Raw genomic sequence first — 16,307 nt, forward strand, 5'->3', positions numbered from 1 at the left:
ACAAGTGGAATTGCAAGTCTAATTCACCTAAGCGACCATGTTTTGAAAACTCCCCTCCCCTCTGCCCGGTCTTTTTTTTTTATTACTCAGTTACGGTATTTGTGCTACAGAACTTCTGTTTTACATAGTAATTGCCCACTTGATGTCATGGTGTGTGTGTGTGTGTGTGTGTGTGTGTGAGAGAGAGAGAGAGAGAATGTGTGTGTGTGTGTGTTTTTATACGTACATGATCGAATATATAATTGCAGAATAATGGTATATTATCTTTAAAAAGGTACGTCATCTGAAACACCCATGGGGGGGGCGGATGAGGCAGATACTTATTAATGACACCCCTAAAAATCAATTCCAAAAGAATCAGATGCCTTCTGTAGTTTTGGTTGTTAGATGCTCCTTTGTATTCAGCTCAGGCCTCAGTACAATAATGTAGCACTTGGGAAGAAAGATGCATCCCAGCAACCCAGCACTGGAGGCCAAGATGGAGAAGACCTGCACGGCCACCATGTATTTCCCCTTGGTGCTCAGGTAGGTGGGCACAAAGGACACCCAAACACTGCAGAAGACCAGCATGCTGAAGGTGATCAGCTTGGCTTCATTGAAGGCCCCAGGCAGCTTCCTGGCTAGGAAAGCCACCGTGAAGCAGATGGCTGCCAGGAAGCCCATGTAGCCAAGGGCAGCATAGAACATGGCGACAGACCCTTCGTTGCATTGCAGGATGATCTCTCCAGGCTGGGAGTGCATGTCAGAGTCTGGGAACGGGGGAGAGAGGCCCAGCCAGATGGTGCAGATGACAACTTGGACACCAGAACAAGAAATGACAATGGAGTTTGCCAGTCTCTTCCCCAACCACCCCCTCACCCTGTTCCCTGGCTTTGTAGCCAGGAAGGCCAGCACCACAGTGATCGTTTTGGCCAAGAGAGAAGAGATGGCAACTGAGAAGATGATGCTGAAGGCCATTTGTCGGAGGATGCAGGTGGCTTTCTTTGGCCTGCCAATGAAGAGAAAGGAGGACAAGAAGGAAAGCAGAAGGGAGATGAGGAGAATGTAGGAGAGGTCACGATTGTTGGCTTTGACAATTGGGGTGTCGAGGAGTTTAAGCAAAGTTCCTAACACAAATCCTGTGTTTAAGGACAAGAATAGGGCAAAGGAAGCCAGGATGATCCCCAGACAGTCTTCATAGGACAAGAAGGTTGTAACCTTCGGGATACATTCATCTCGGTCCTGGTTTGGATGCTGATCATACGGACACTTGGAGCAATGATCTGCATCTGGAAAGAACAGGAGTAACATGGGTGGGAGGGTGTTGTTGCACTTAGGGGTGGACGAAAGTCACTTACCTGTCGTCGAAGCTTGTTCGCGGTGGGGGGGAGGCGCTTCGCTGCTCCCCCCGCAAAGTTCAGGCCGGGGGGGAGGCTTCCCGCCTCGCCCAGCCGTGAACTCCAAAGTTTTTTTTAAAAAAAAAAAACGCCCCCGTGATAGGCTACGTGATCACGGCTAGATCTGCAAAGCCAGCCGTGATAGGCTGCGTTAATCGTCATGTAGCCTATCATGGGTGACTTTAAAAAAAAAAAAGCGCGTACGCTAATGGCGGCCCCCATAGGGAGCCGCCATTTGCGTTCCTTATTTGGTTGCTGTAGTCTACGTAAATCTTTACGTAGACTACGGCGAAAATAAGGGCAACGCAAATAGCATTGCCCTTATTTTCGCCGTAGTCTACGTAAATCTTTACGTAGACTACAGCGACCAAATAAGGAACAGGAATGGCAGCTCCCTATGGGGGCCGCCATTACCCGTACGCGCTTTTTTTTTTTTTAAGTCACCCGTGATAGGCTACGTGTCGATTTACGTAGCCTATCACAGCTGACTTTGCAAATCTAGCCGTGATAGGCTATGTTAATCGTCACGTAGCCTATCACGGGGGCGTTTTTTTTTGTTTTTTTTTTCTTGGAATGGCGGCGGCGGCAGCCGGTCAAAACACCGGCTGCCGCTCCCGCCCCGCACGAACACCCGCCGAACCGCCGGCCGGACCCGCCGCCAGGAGGGACATTCGGCAAAGGTAAGTCCCATCCCGGGGGTGTGTGCGGGGGGCGGGGGGGGTGCGGTGCGGAGAATTTCTCCCCGAAACTTTTTCGGGGGCCCGAACACATTGGCGCTCGGCCCCCCGAAGTTTCAGGGAGAAATTCTCCGCCATCCCTAGTTGCACTCATGTCCTGCCTGTGGGCTTTGGAATGGGGCACCTGGTTGGCCACTGTGGGAACAGAATGCTGGACTAGATAGGACTTGGTCTGATCCAGCAGGGGGCTTCTTACAATTTTGTCGATATTTGTGAATAAACTGAAATATCACAAAATGCCACTAAGCGTCCACTGCTTACATAGATGACCCTGGGTTCTAGTATTTTGCAAGAGAAAGAAAAATGTCACCCTATCCATATTCTCCACACCATTCATAATTTTGAAGACCTCTATCATATCTCCCCTTACCCTCCTTTTTTCCAAGATAGCAATCTCAGCTCTTGCCATCTTCCCTCATAGCGGAGATGCTCCAGCCCCTTGAACATTTTAGTTGCCCCTTTCTGCACTTTCTCCAGCAATACAATCTCTTTTTTTAGGTGTGGTGACCAGAACCGTACACAGTATTCCAAGTGTGGTCTCACCATAGATTTGAATAGGGGCAGTTTTATTCTCAGTTTCTTTTCTAATTATACCTAACATGGAATTTGCTGTTTATGCAGCAACTGCATATGGGGTTGACATCTTCAATGAGCTCTCCACCACAACCCCAAGATCTCTTTTCTGGTCGGTTACCGCTAGTTCAGATCAGATCTCATCTTCCCAAAGCAGAGAAACCATGTGGATGGAATAGAGATGATATGCAGAGGTGACTGTGGGGTTGTGGAAAACTGCTGAAATGTCATCTGGGGCCACTCACTTGTTTTTTTTTTATACAGAAGCCTTCCTCAACCTGGCATTCTCCAGATGTGTCGGAATGCAACTCCAAGCCTTCCTAAGCATTAATCATGCTGGTTGGGGCTGATGGGAATTGAAGAACAAAATGTCAGGAGGGCACCAGATTGGGGACAGATGCTCTAGAACGGCCTTCCCCAATCTGATATCTTCCCCAACCATGCTGCCTCTGGTCTCTCCCAAAACTGGAATATAAAAATGTTGTCAGTGTCAATTTAGAAACTGGGAGGGGGGTTGCTTTGTATGGTGTAGTGTTGTATGGAACCAGTATGGTGTAGTGGCAAGAGTGTTGGACTGGGAGCTGGGAGATCCGGGTTCTAGTCCCCACTCAGCCATGGAAGCTCACTGGGTGACTTTGGGCCAGTCACACACTCTCAGCCCAACCTACCTCACAGGGTTGTTGTTATGAGGATAAAATAGAGAGGAGGAGGATAATGTAAGCCACCTTGGGTTCCTTGCAAGAGGAATAAAGGCGGGATATAAATGCAATAATAAATAATAAATAAATTGCTTTTTGTCTTTCAGCAGCAATTCATCCCCCAGATTTCACCATTTCTCCTGACATTTCCAGGATATCTATCCTTTCCTTTTGGGACCTGAGAACATCAGAAAGATTGCTCAACCTGTTTTGATTCTGTAATGGTTTGAAGGACCCACCACTGAACATCACTGAACATAGCAGAGTTCTCAGCTTCCTAAAGGGCCTTAGCAGAGCCATTCTGCTGTGACACTGATAACACACAACACAAGAAAGGACCCAAGTTCAGGGATTCCTCTAGAAACCTTCACAGAACATGCACAAGTGTGTCTTTGCCCTCCTCCCCAGGGGCTGCATTCTCCTTGGGAGTCACCTACCTTCCTGGGTGGAGATGGTCCCTTCTGCGCAGGGAGCACAGTCGTAGCAGCAAACGGGCCTTCCTTCCTGAACCACCCTGAGGAATCCAGGGCGACAGCTTTCCACACACCTGGAACGTGGCAGGGGCTGAACACAGAGACAAGGACCATCAAGCTAAAAATGTTAGGATTCATTCATCTGCAGAAATGAGAGACAGAGTTAGAACAGTCCCAACATGGCCTCTAGCCCCAGGTTCAACTTCAGGCCTGTTACGAGGTCTGCAATGAGGGAGTGCTGGTGTGGGAATAGGTATAACATAGAATAATATAGTAAAACATACTAAAAACCCCAAGTCTGTAACAGGTCAAAAACATAGTAACCAAGATGAAAGCTAGCAGCGTACCAAAGATTTAAAAACGTACTAACAGACGTTTTAAAACGGAATAGCTGGAAAGCCTGGGAACATGCAAAGCTCTTCACTTGGCCCCCAAAGGACCACAATGTAGGCAGCAGGCGAGCCCCTTGGCTGGCAGCGGGACGCTCCACAACCTGGGTGCCACCACTGGAAAGTTCCTTTCCTTAGTAGCCACCCTCCTCACCTCATTTGGCACAGACATCCTTAAAGGGCCTCGGGGGGGGGGGGGCATTCCGCCACTTATTTTGAAAAACTTAGATAAGTTTTTATGTAGCCTAAAATGTCTGGGTAAAAAAAAAAAAAGGCGTAAGCAAATGGCGGCAGCTACGACTGCTGCCATTTGCGTTCCTTATTTTTGGCCGTCTTATTAGGGTTGTCAGAGAATTTTGCCATGAATCTCAGGGAGGCCGAATGCCAGCTGACTGCAGGGACGCAAACGGCAGCGGCTATGGCCGCCGCCATTTGCAGACCCGGCCGGCCAGGATTCGCGATGGGAGGGACGGGGCGCCTCCCACCCAGCCAGAATTTCGGGGGGAGGGACGGAGCGCTTTCCCCCTGGCCAGAATTTTGGGGGAGGAATGGAGCACCTCCCCCCCACTGCGAATCAATTTCGTCATAAGGTAAGTGACTTTCGTATATCCCTAGCTTAATCTACATAAATATTTACGTAGACTAAGACGAAGAAAAATAAGGAACGCAAATGGCGGTAGCCATAGCTGCCGCCATTTGTGTATGCCTTTATTTTTTCCCTTACCCAGAGCCCTCCGCTGCTGGAAATCCAGCTGCGGACGGCCCTGGCCTGGGCCTGGCCGGCCGCTCCACGGAGCCGCCACAGAGCACAGCCGGCTTTCGAGGATTCCGGGGGGGGAGAACCGGATCGCCTCCCCCCCCCGTCGAGGATTCCAGGGGGAGGGACGGAGCGCCTCACCCACCACCACGAAGCAGATCCGCGAAACGATAAGTGACTTTCGTACATCCCTAAACCACAGGAGCCCTCTCTTCAGGTCTCTGCTTCGGATAGCTGGCTATGACTTTCCCTTTCTCCCCTTTCTTTTCCAAAAATGTTTGAACTGCACTGCTATATAGTTGGAAGCTTTACAAATCCCTTTTCACTCTGGACTGGTGGGAGATGAAGTGGAGCTGAATAACAATTCACACTGCTGCTACTATAACTTCTGGTTACCAGAATTGATGCTTTTGATGCTCTAATACAGTTTTCCTAATACTCAGCAAGAGTCGGAAATGTAGTCTACTTTGCCTGATGTCATTTTTGCATGTAAGAGTCACACCGCTTTGAGGATCGTGGTTACAACTGCATTTTCTCTGTGCAATTCTTACCCATTTTAGACTCGGAATGTCATCAGCTCTTATTCACAGGTTGGGAGGGGGAACAGAATGGGGGTGAGCGCGGCCCTCGAGGGAATGGCAGCATCTCAACCCTTTTTGACTCTGATGACACACCGTATCCAGAGCTCTCACACAGGGAGGTATCATATGCACAAATGGAAGCTCTAGCTTTGGTTCCCGGGTGTCAAAAATGTCATCTTTTATATATGGGACGTCTGTTGAGGCTGAAACTGACCACAAGCCTGTGATAGGGATTGTGAGAAAGGACTAGCTGATGCACCTTCTAAACTTCAGGGCCTTTTCTTTCTTGCAGAATCATTACAAATGTCCAGAGGGAGATGTAAGGGTGGGCAAAAATTTGGGGAATTCCTGCTGTTGTGCATGGATCTATGATGGAATCATACCCAGGAAAATCATGCTAGGCTGCACTATGCTTGCATGATCCAAACAGCATTCGCCTCACCCGAGGCTTCCCAGTGGCATGAAGTTCCAGCTTCAATGGTGTAACTAAACTGAACCTTCCATATGGGACTCCTCCAGAATTCAAGGCTGTTAGCCAGACCCTGGGGGCTTTCAGTTTACCCGCCTTAGCCTAGCTTTGCTCAGGCACGGTGTCATGGAGCTAATGTGCCCATGGGTGCCAATGGCATGGAGCCTGCAGGGCCTGCCCTTCCTCTCAGCTGTGTGCTAGCACACCACAGAAGGGGCTGATTTGGCCTCCCCAGGAAGGGAGTTCCAGGCCCCTTCTTCAGTCCCCACCAAAAATGCTTCAGATACCAGCAGGGCAGAGAGAAAGGCCTCTCCCAAAGATCTAAGCACACAGGCAGGTTTGCATGGGAGAAGGCCATTTAAAACAAACGGGGGGGTGCACCAGGTTGAGGAAGGCTGCCCCATAGCCAGCCCTGGACAATGTTCAGGCTGCATCATTGAGTGGTAGAGCCACGCTTTGCATCTAGAAGATCCTAGGTTCCATCCCCGGGGAGGGCAGGAGAAGCTCTCGTGCCTGAAACCCTGAAGAGCCACTGTTGCCAGTCACTTTCGACAGCACTGGGCTGGACAGACCAAAGGCAGCTCCCGGTGTTCCTGTGGAAATTACTACAGACAGGGTGCAAATACACACAGGAAGTTGCCTATGAACCAGAAAACATGTCCAAGCAGACCCAAGAAGAGCATAGAACAGCCCACAGAGGAAGAATTACAGGGCACTCCGCATGAGAGCAAGCAAGAGGCTGAAGGTCAGTCAAGCAGAGGCGATGAAACCATGGCCTACAACAAGAAGAAGAGAAGAGTGGTAGTAGTGGGAGACTCCTTGCTGGGTAGGATAGCAACCCAAGTATGTCGCGAAGACCCGTGGACTCACCAGGTATGCTGTCTCCCGGGAGGACGGATTAGAGACGTGACAGAAAGGTTGTCTGCACTCATAAAACCCACTGACTAGTATCCCTTTCTTCTCATCCATGTGGGTGAATGACTGGCTACGAAGGTGGTGTCGATTGGAGCGATTTGGATTCTGGGACCACGGGCTATACTTCCTGGAAGAGGGACTGTTGGCAAGGGATGGGCTGCACCTCACAAAGGCTGGGAAGAATGTGTTTGGCCACAGCATGAACAACTTCATCAGGAGGGCTTTAAACTGAACCCTACGGGGAAGGGAGACGTAAAGTTGGGGGTAACAATGGACGAAGGCTCATGCACCACAATGGACACAACAACTGCTCAAATAGTTCCCAATGACAGTCTTCAGAAACATGTAGGAATTTTTGTGAACCACCCAGAGAGCTATTGGGTGGTATAGAAATGAAATAAATAAATAATAGGAAGAAAGCCAGACTATGAAGCACATGGTCCTTGATGTCTATGTACTAAAGCCCAGAGTATGGGAACAAACAGAACGAACTTGAACTCTTAATACGGGAGCGCAATTAGTGGAGGAAGGAAACTGAGGATCGGCTATCCTTGACTTGATCCTAACCAACAGAGAGGACTTAGTGGATAAAGTAGCAATTCCAGGAACCCTGGGGGAAAGCGACCCTGTTATACTTGAGTTCTTGGTTCTAAAAGAAGCAAAAGCCGAGTGTAGCCAAACACGTACCCTGGATTTTAGAAAAGCCAAATTTAATAAACTCAGAATACTGATAAGTACGGTCCCATAGGAAGTGACTCTAATGAGAAAAGGAGTCCAAGATGGGTGGGGGCTTTTAAAAAAGGAAATTCTCAAGGCACAATTACGAACAATTCCAACAAGAAGAAAAGGTGGAAGACAACAGAAGAAGCCAACGTGGCTTCACAAACAGCATAGAGATGACCTGAAAACAAAAAAGCACACATATAGGAAGCTGAAGGAAGGCCAAGCTACAAAGGAAGATTACAAGCAGGTAGAACAGAATTGCAGGGACGATGTCAGTAGGGATGGGGGAGAATTCCGCCACGGATCTCAGTGAGGCCGAATGCCAGTGCATTCGGGCCCCTGAAATCCGTGGTGGAACAAAGCCCCCCCACCCCATCACTCCGTGAAAGGCGCGCGAAACGGAGCACCTACCTGGTGCCTTTCGCACTGCTTTGCAAATGGTGGCCGCATCTGCAGCCGCCATTCACTTTACAATTATTCCCGTGATAGGCTACGTAAATACTTGCGTAGCCTATCACGGCTAATGCAGGGACACCATTTGCATCCCTGCAGAGGCCATGATAGGCTATGTAAATATTTACATAGCCTATGACAGCCATTTGCGTCCCTGCGCAGCCCAGCAGCAGCCGGATGTCTCTGCGGGTGGCCCCGGCTGGTGACTCCGTGGAGTTGCTGCAGAGCAGAGCCGGCCAGCGAGGATTTCAGGGGGAGGGACGGAGTACCTCCCCCCCACCATGGATGTCACGAAACGAAACAGGTAAGTCATTTCATACATCCCTAGGTGTCAGGCTAGCTAAAGCTGTGAACGAGCTGAGATTTGCAAGAGATACTAAAAGCAACAAAAAGGCTTTCTTCAGATATGTGCATAGTAAAAGACAGAAGAAAGAAATGATGGTTCAGCTCTTGAATAAGGATGGCAAAAGGATAACAGATGACAAAGAAAAGGCAGAAGTGCTCAATTTCTACTTTGGCTCATTCTTCTCCCAAAAGAGGGTCCATGACCCTCTGGTGACGGCGAAGTACAGGCTGAAGGGGCAGGATTTCAGCTTGAGATTGATAGGCATATGGTCAAGCTGAATATGAGCAAACAATGTGAACTGGCTGCAAAAAAAGGCAAATGCTATTTGGAGCTGCATTAAGAGAAGCATAGCTTCCAAGTCCCGGGAAATACTAGCTCCCCGCTACTCAGCACTGGTTAGGCCTCATCTGGAGTACTGTGTCCAGTTCTGGGCACCACACTTGAAGAAGGATGCAGACAAACTGGAGAGGGTTCAGAGGAGGGCAACAAAGCTGATCAGGGGACTGGAAACAAAGCCCTATGAAGAGAGACTGAAAGAACTGGGCATGTTTAGCCTTGAGAAGAGAAGACTGAGGGGAGATAGGATAGCACTCTTCAAGTACTTGAAAGGTTGTCACAGAGAGGAAGGCCAGGATCTCTTCTCCATCATCCCAGAGTGCAGGACATAGGGATGGCAGAGAATTCCACCACAGATCTCGGTGAGGCCGAATGCCAGAGCATTCGGCCCCCCAAAATGCTCTGGCATTCGGCCCCCCAAAATCTGTGGAGGAATGGTCTGCCACCCCCCCCCCACCCCACAGATCCCCCCCAGGACAAGACTCACCTGGGGCAGATCTTCCGGGCAGCGGTGGCTCTGGCGGCAGCGGCGGCGGCTGGTCTTCCGACTGGGTGCTGCCGCCGCCATTTCCACTCTTCTTCTTGTAAAAAAAAAAGTGATGGGCTACGTAAAGATTTACGTAGCCTATCATGGCTGGGTGGGTTAAAAAAAAAAACCGCATATGCAAATGTCGGCAGCTACGGCCGCCACCATTTGCGTTCCTTATTTTTGCCCGTCTTAGTCTATGTAAATATTTACGTAGGCCATGTCGGCGAAAATAAAGGGGAACGCAAATAGCGTAGTGGGCGCTATTTGTGTCCCTTTTTGATTCCCTGTTTTAGCCTACATAAATATTTACGTAGGCTAAAACGGTGAATCAAAAAGGGACGCAAATAGCGCCCTCTACGCTATTTGCATTCACCTTTATTTTCACCATCATAGTCTACGTAAATATTTATGTAGATTAAGAGGGCAAAAATAAGGAACGCAAATGGCAGCGGCCATAGCCGCCGCCATTTGCGTATGTGGTTTTTTTGTTTTGTTTTTACCCAGAGCCCTCCGCAGCCAGAAATCAGGCTGTGGACGGCTCTGGCCTGGCTGGGGCTGGCTGGCTGCTCCGCGGAGCTGCCGCAGAGCACAACTGGCCGCGGAGGATTCTGGGAGGGAGGAACGGAGCGCCTCCCCCCCATCCAAGATTCTAGGGGGGAGGTACGGAATGCCTCCCCCCTGTCCAGGATTCCAGGGCAAGGGACGGAACACCTCCCCCCCCCATAAACATAATCCGTGAAAAGTAAGTTATTTTCGTACATCCCTAGCAGAACACAGAATAATGGGCTCAAGTGTTCCCTAGGGAGGTGGTGGGCTCTCCCACACTCGAGGCATTGAAGACGAGGCTGGACAGCCATCTGTCAGGAATGCTCTGACTTGGATTCCTGCCTTGAGCAAGGGGTTGGACTCGATGGTCTTAGAGGCCCCTTCCAACCCTACAATTGGATGATTCTATGATATTACAGTTATGAGAGCTGTACAGATGAGATCAAAGAGATGATTTTCCCCACCTTGTTGAGACGCTTGGGCCACACAGGGGCATCCTGATCAAAGGTGAGCTTTTGGTCTGGGGATCCCCGTCTTTCCATCGTCCCAAATTTCTCTCTAATGGCAGACACATTGGGAAACACCACCCAGTTCACGATGTCAAAGTCTCCCGCCAGGTCCCCATTCTCGTCCAAATACGCTCCGTCCAGGATGGAAGCGTTGTAATGCTGGGGGTTCCGCAGGAAAGCGTGAAGCTACCAGGTCAGAAGGAGCGCCAGCATTTACTACACCAGAAACCCACATTCAGCATCTCAGTTCACCCTTGAATCTCCCATGACTCAGGGCTGCTTCCACACTCAAGTGGCTGGTTTTCTCTTCTTGCCCTTCACCAGGGACCTGGTTATGTTCCTGAATCCTGCCCCCCCCCCCCCGCCGACTGCTTTAACAGTTTGAGAAGCTACAGCTAAATTTTTATTTTCTGTTCTGTTTCCTAGAGATTAGCATTCCATACAAACTTCTGCTTGCATTCTACACAGAATTCTGCAAATGTGGCCAGGACTTTACCCTCAGGCAAAGTCCAACTGGTGATTTCCTCGGGTACATTTTGGGCAGCATAAAAAGGCAGCAAATTGTCACTTAGTGCAATCTTACACATCTCTATTCAGAAATACGCTCCACTGAATGTAATAGGACATTCCCAAATAAGTGAGCATTTACATTTAACTGGGAGTAAGGCTCTCTTGAGCGGACATATATAGGATTGCACTATGCAGATTATATTTTTAGTATTCTGGCAGATCAGGCAAATTTTTCACATCTGCATCATCTTCCCCCTGCTCCTTGATTGGGGTATTCTATAATTAAATGCCTCCAAGAGAATTCTCGGATTAAAATTGGGATCCCAAGGCCTAATATCACCCAGTACCGGCTTCTGACCCAAGAGTGATCAAAACGTCTTAGCTCTGAGGTTTGCCAGATGTACCAGGCAATTTGAGATAGATCCCTTTATGGCTTAGAAAGGAATCCAGATTAGGAGGTGTCAATGTTAGGTTTAGGACCCTCAATTCGTCGAGTCTCGTGGAGACATCAGGTCAGATGGGCCATCAGATTAGTGACCACGAGGCCTCTGGAGACAATCAGTATGTAAGAACAACAAGCCCACAAGACCGGATGATATCAAGTGAATGGATTTGTGTCCAAAACATGCCTGTAACATGTCAAGGAAAGTTAAGATGTTTAGATAAGTATGTTCATATGCACATTACTCTCGATAGGAAACTTCAAAATTCCATGCTTTCATTTAAACATATGAAGATTTAGAGTAGCAAGGTTATCTTTGGTATTCTTGGATAGGAAACATGAGCCATAGTAAAAATAATCGAGACATTTGTTGTTCAGTCGCTCAGTCATGTCCGACTCTTCATGACCCCATGGACCATAGCACGCCAGGCCTTCCTGTCCTGCGCTCTCTCCCGGAGTGTGCTCAAGTTCATATTCATTGCATCGGTGATGCTATCTAGCCATCTCATCCTCTGCCGTCCCCTTCTCCTTTGGCCTTCAGTCTTTCCCAGCATCAGGGTCTTTTCCAGAGAGTTTTCGCATTAGGTGGCCAAAATATTGGAGCTTCAGCTTCAGTATCTGTCCTTCCAATGAGCACTCAGGGTTGATTTCCTTTAGGATTGACTGATTTGACCTCCTTGCAGTCCAGGGGACTCGTAAGAGTCTTATCCGGCACCACAGTTCGAAAGCATCAATTCTTCGGCGCTCAGCCTTCCTTATAGTCCAGCTCTCACAGCCATACATTACTACTGGGAAAACCATAGCTTTGATTAGACGGACCTTTGTCGGCAAGGTGATGTCTCTGCTTCTTACTATGCTGTCTAGGTTGGCCATAGCTTTCCTCCCAAGGAGCAAGCATCTTTTAATTTCATGGCTACAGTCACCGTCTGTGGTGATCTTGGAGCCCAAGAAAGTAAAATCTGTCACTGCTTCCATTTCTTCCCCTTCTATATGCCAGGAAGTGATGGGGCCAGATGCCATGATCTTCGTTTTTGTAATGTTGAGTTTCAAACCTGCTTTTGCACTCTCCTCTTTCACCCTCAACAAGAGGCTCTTGAGATCCTCTTCGCTTTCTGCCATTAGGGTGGTATCGTCTGCATATCGGAGGTTGTTGATAATTCTCCCAGCAATCTTAATTCCGACCTCTGATTCATCCAACCCAGCATTTCTCATGATGTACTCTACATATAAGTTAAATAAGCAGGGTGACAATATGCAGCCTTGTCGTACTCCTTTCCCAATTTTGAACCACTCGGTTGTTCCATGTCTGGTTCTTACTGTTGCTTCTTGACCCTCGTACAGGTTTCTCAGGAGACAGGTAAGGTGGTCTGGTACTCCCATCACTTTATGAATTTGCCACAGTTTGTTGTGATCCACACAATCAAAGGCTTTGGCGTAGTCAATGAAGCAGAAATAGACATTTTTCTGGAATTCTCTTGCATTCTCCATGATGCAGCAAATGTTGGCGATTTGATCTCTAGTTCCTCTGCCTCTTCGAAACCCAGCTTGTACTTCTGGTAGTTCTCAGTTCGCATACTGCTGAAGCCGAGCTTGTAGGATTTTGAGCATCACCTTGCTGGCATGTGAAATGAGTGCAATTGTGCGGTAGTTTGACCACTCTTTGGCGTTGCCCTTCTTTGGAATTGGAATGTAAACTGACCTTTTCCAGTCTTGCGGCCATTGTTGAGTGTTCCAAATTTGTTGGCATATTGAATGCAGCACTTTAACAGCATCATCTTTTAGGATTTTAAATAGCTCAGCTGGAATACTGTCATCTCCGCTAGCTTTGTTGTTACTAATGCTTCCTAAGGCCCACTTGACTTCACTCTCGAGGATGTCCCGCTCGAGTTCAGTGACCGCACTATCATGGCTATCAGGGACATTCAGATCTTTCCTGTAGAGTTCTTCTGTGTATTCTTGCCACCTCTTCTTAATCTCATCTGCTTCTGTTAGGTCCCTGCCTTCTTTGTCCTTTATCATGCCAGTCTTTGCACAAAACGTTCCCTTGAGATCTCCAATTTTCTTGAAGAGATCTCTAGTCGTTCCCATTCTATTGTTTTCCTCGATTTCTTTGCATTGTTCATTTAAGAAGGCCTTCTTGTCTCTCCTTGCTATTCTCTGGAACTCTGCATTCAGTTGGGTATATCTTCCCCTTTCTCCCTTGCTTTTCGCTTCCCTTCTTTCCTCAGCTACTTGTAAAGCCTCATCAGACAGCCACTTGGCTTTCTTGCATTTCTTTTTCTTTCAGATGGATTTCATTGCTGCCTCCTGAACAATGTTACGGACCTCCTTCCATAGTTCCTCAGGCACTCTGTCTATCAGGTCTAATCCCTGAAATCTATTCCTCACCTCCACTGTTAGCCTTGTGATATGTTCCATGGGGTTTTCTTGGCAAGAATACTGGAGTGGGTTGCCATTTCCTTCTCCAGTGGACCACATTTTGTCAGAACTCTCCGCCATGACCTGTCCGTCTTGGGTGGCCCTGCACGGCATAGGTTATGGCTTCACTGAGTTACGCACACCCCTTTGCCACAACGAGGCAGAGATCCATGAAGGGAAATCTAGACATACTTTATAGCATTTGGAAAGTATATAAAGGAGACTCAGAACACGCCACAGGGGAAGCCCTCCTTTGGGATCAGCTTTCCCCAGTGTGTTGCCTGTAGCATCAACCTGGAAAGCTTGATATGGATTATCACTGAGAACAACCGATGTTGGACCCTTTCAGATGTTTGAATGTATGCGTGCATAAGCCCTTTCATTTACTACCATGATGTTACTTTGGAGGAAAAGACAAAAAGACTAAATCTTGCCTGAGAGAGAGTTCCTTAAGAACTGGAGTTCTGTATTACCTGTATCTGAGTGAAGTTTTGAACTGGATCTAGATGGCATCTGGCTGTAAGGAGAAGTTGACTGTGTACATGGCAGACACGTGATCAGGGGCCACCAATGCACTGACAATAGCGTTTGAGAGAACCTCTCAACCAGGGCATATGCCACAGAATGTGCTTGAATGTTCTCTGAATATCTTGGTCCACGCATCATCAAATGGTCCAGAGGGGTTTTAAAAATGTTCCCAGCACACAACCATTATCTGTACTATATAAAACCAGATAGAACCACTGCTATATAGAATTTATCCCTCCCACATCAGCCAAACACATCCTTAGTATACAGGAAGGAGGCAGGAAGGATCAAGCAGAGGCAGCAAGAAGGCCGACTCCCGTGGGGGAGGAGAGGGAAGGGCCAGCGCAGGCACAGGGGGGTGGAGCCAGTGCTGGGGCTCAGAGGCCGGTCTAGGGGGCCCAAAGAGGGAGCAGCACAGGGAGTTTCTCAGTTGGGTTTGCTCCACGAATACACAACATTTTAGACACTACTACATTGGTCATTAGAGCCCAATTCCAAGACAACCATTCTGGAAGTGTACAATTGATCACCATGTTCCCCAGAGATATCTGGGATGGGAAAAGGATTACCTGCCATGGCTGCAGCCTCTGAACATCCAGCCTGTCTCCCTCTGCCACCACCGTCCTCTTGGATCTGGAGGAATAAGCGGCATCCAAGGCACGGGCCACAGAATGGATGGAGTTGTAAATGTGGTAGCTGTTGAAAGACAGGATCATCTCCATGTCTTCTTGGGGCAGGGCCTCCAGTCTCTCCTTCTCAGTGCATCTTGTCCAGCCTTTCACAGACAACGCATGCTTTGAGTATGAGCAACTAAATGCTTGCTCAACAAAGTCGTTAATAAGAGAGTAAAAGCGCCAAACTTCCTCATATGTTTTCCTTTCCTTTTTCTGGATAAGGAAGGAAAATATGCCATGGATGCGCGGGGAAGGTATATGAGAGATCAATTCATAGGTGAAATCCCACACAGCTGTTATGATCCAGACTGTTCCAGACCTGTGGTTGGTAAAGTAATCACTGTACCCTTCTATAAGGTACATTCCATTTAAGAAGGAGCTGGTATCTGCACAGTAAACAAAAACATTGACTTCTCCCGATTCCTGAAATGAAGCCAGATGGAACTTCATTTGGTTTGCACTCATCATTCTTGAGAATCTTTGCGTGAAAACAACACAAAGACGGTTCCTGGCGAGCTCAAGCGTCAAAGTCCTCATGAACCTCTCTCCGTTGTCCGTGTCCGAAGCGACGAGACCAATCAAGGTCCACCTGAAATGCAGGAGCACTTTGGCAATCCCCTGGTACTGGGTTTGGTCTTTGGGGACCATCGGGTAGAAAAAGGGGAACTGAGCTTTATCATTCAGAAGATGAGAAATAAACGTGTAACTGACCTGGCAAGGAAAGGAGGACATCAAGGTTGTGTTTTGTTTCAGATCAGAGATGAAATATTTGTTAATCCCCTTTCAAAGATGTCAAATTAGTGTCCATCACTACTAGGGCTCTGCATGGACCCCCCGCTTGCTACGGATGCCACTTTGGATCTTCCAAAGCAGCCCCCCTTTGCTTCAGACCAATTTGCCCCCATCTGCTTCGCTTTGGATTGGGATTTGGAGCGTGATTCGGATATCTGAATCATTCTGATATGATGTTTTCCCTTCGACTTGCATTGGAAAACAGAAATGGCCAAACGTTTTCAGTTTTCATGTTACACAAATGAAATTGGGAGACCTGTCAGCCCCCATGGAGGGGATCCCACCTGCTGAATTTCAGACAGTTTGGCTAAGGACCTGTTGTGCTAGGTGCAGGTGAAATTTGTTTGTTTTTTTTCCCCAACAAAAACTCTCAAAACAAAGAGCTATAACTTCACTCTCTTTCCACAGATGTGTGTGACATTTGGGGACCTCCCAGCCCCCATAGAGGGGCTGCCACATGCCAAATGTCAGACAGTTTGGCCCAGGAGCTTTTTTGCTCAGCCCAGATAAATTGTGCTGTTCTCAGAATCTCA

The 16,307-nt window shown here is 48.2% G+C and overlaps 1 protein-coding gene across 1 annotated transcript; it reads right to left on the reverse strand.

The window, feature by feature from the left end:
* Window positions 1-357: 357 nt before the first annotated feature.
* LOC146356749 (vomeronasal type-2 receptor 26-like) lies at window positions 358-15,630 on the reverse strand. The gene is made up of 4 exons (XM_084830281.1): window positions 14,878-15,630; window positions 10,366-10,596; window positions 3,822-3,948; window positions 358-1,268 (listed from the first exon to the last, which is right to left on the reverse strand). The coding sequence occupies exons 1-4, from the start codon at window positions 15,628-15,630 to the stop codon at window positions 358-360; spliced, it is 2,022 nt and encodes a 673-aa protein (XP_084686407.1).
* Window positions 15,631-16,307: the final 677 nt, after the last annotated feature.

This window comes from Heloderma suspectum, chromosome 2 (genome assembly GCF_057233095.1).
Source record: "Heloderma suspectum isolate Gila_16-S chromosome 2, 16-S_ref, whole genome shotgun sequence".
Classification (NCBI taxonomy): domain Eukaryota; kingdom Metazoa; phylum Chordata; class Lepidosauria; order Squamata; family Helodermatidae; genus Heloderma; species Heloderma suspectum.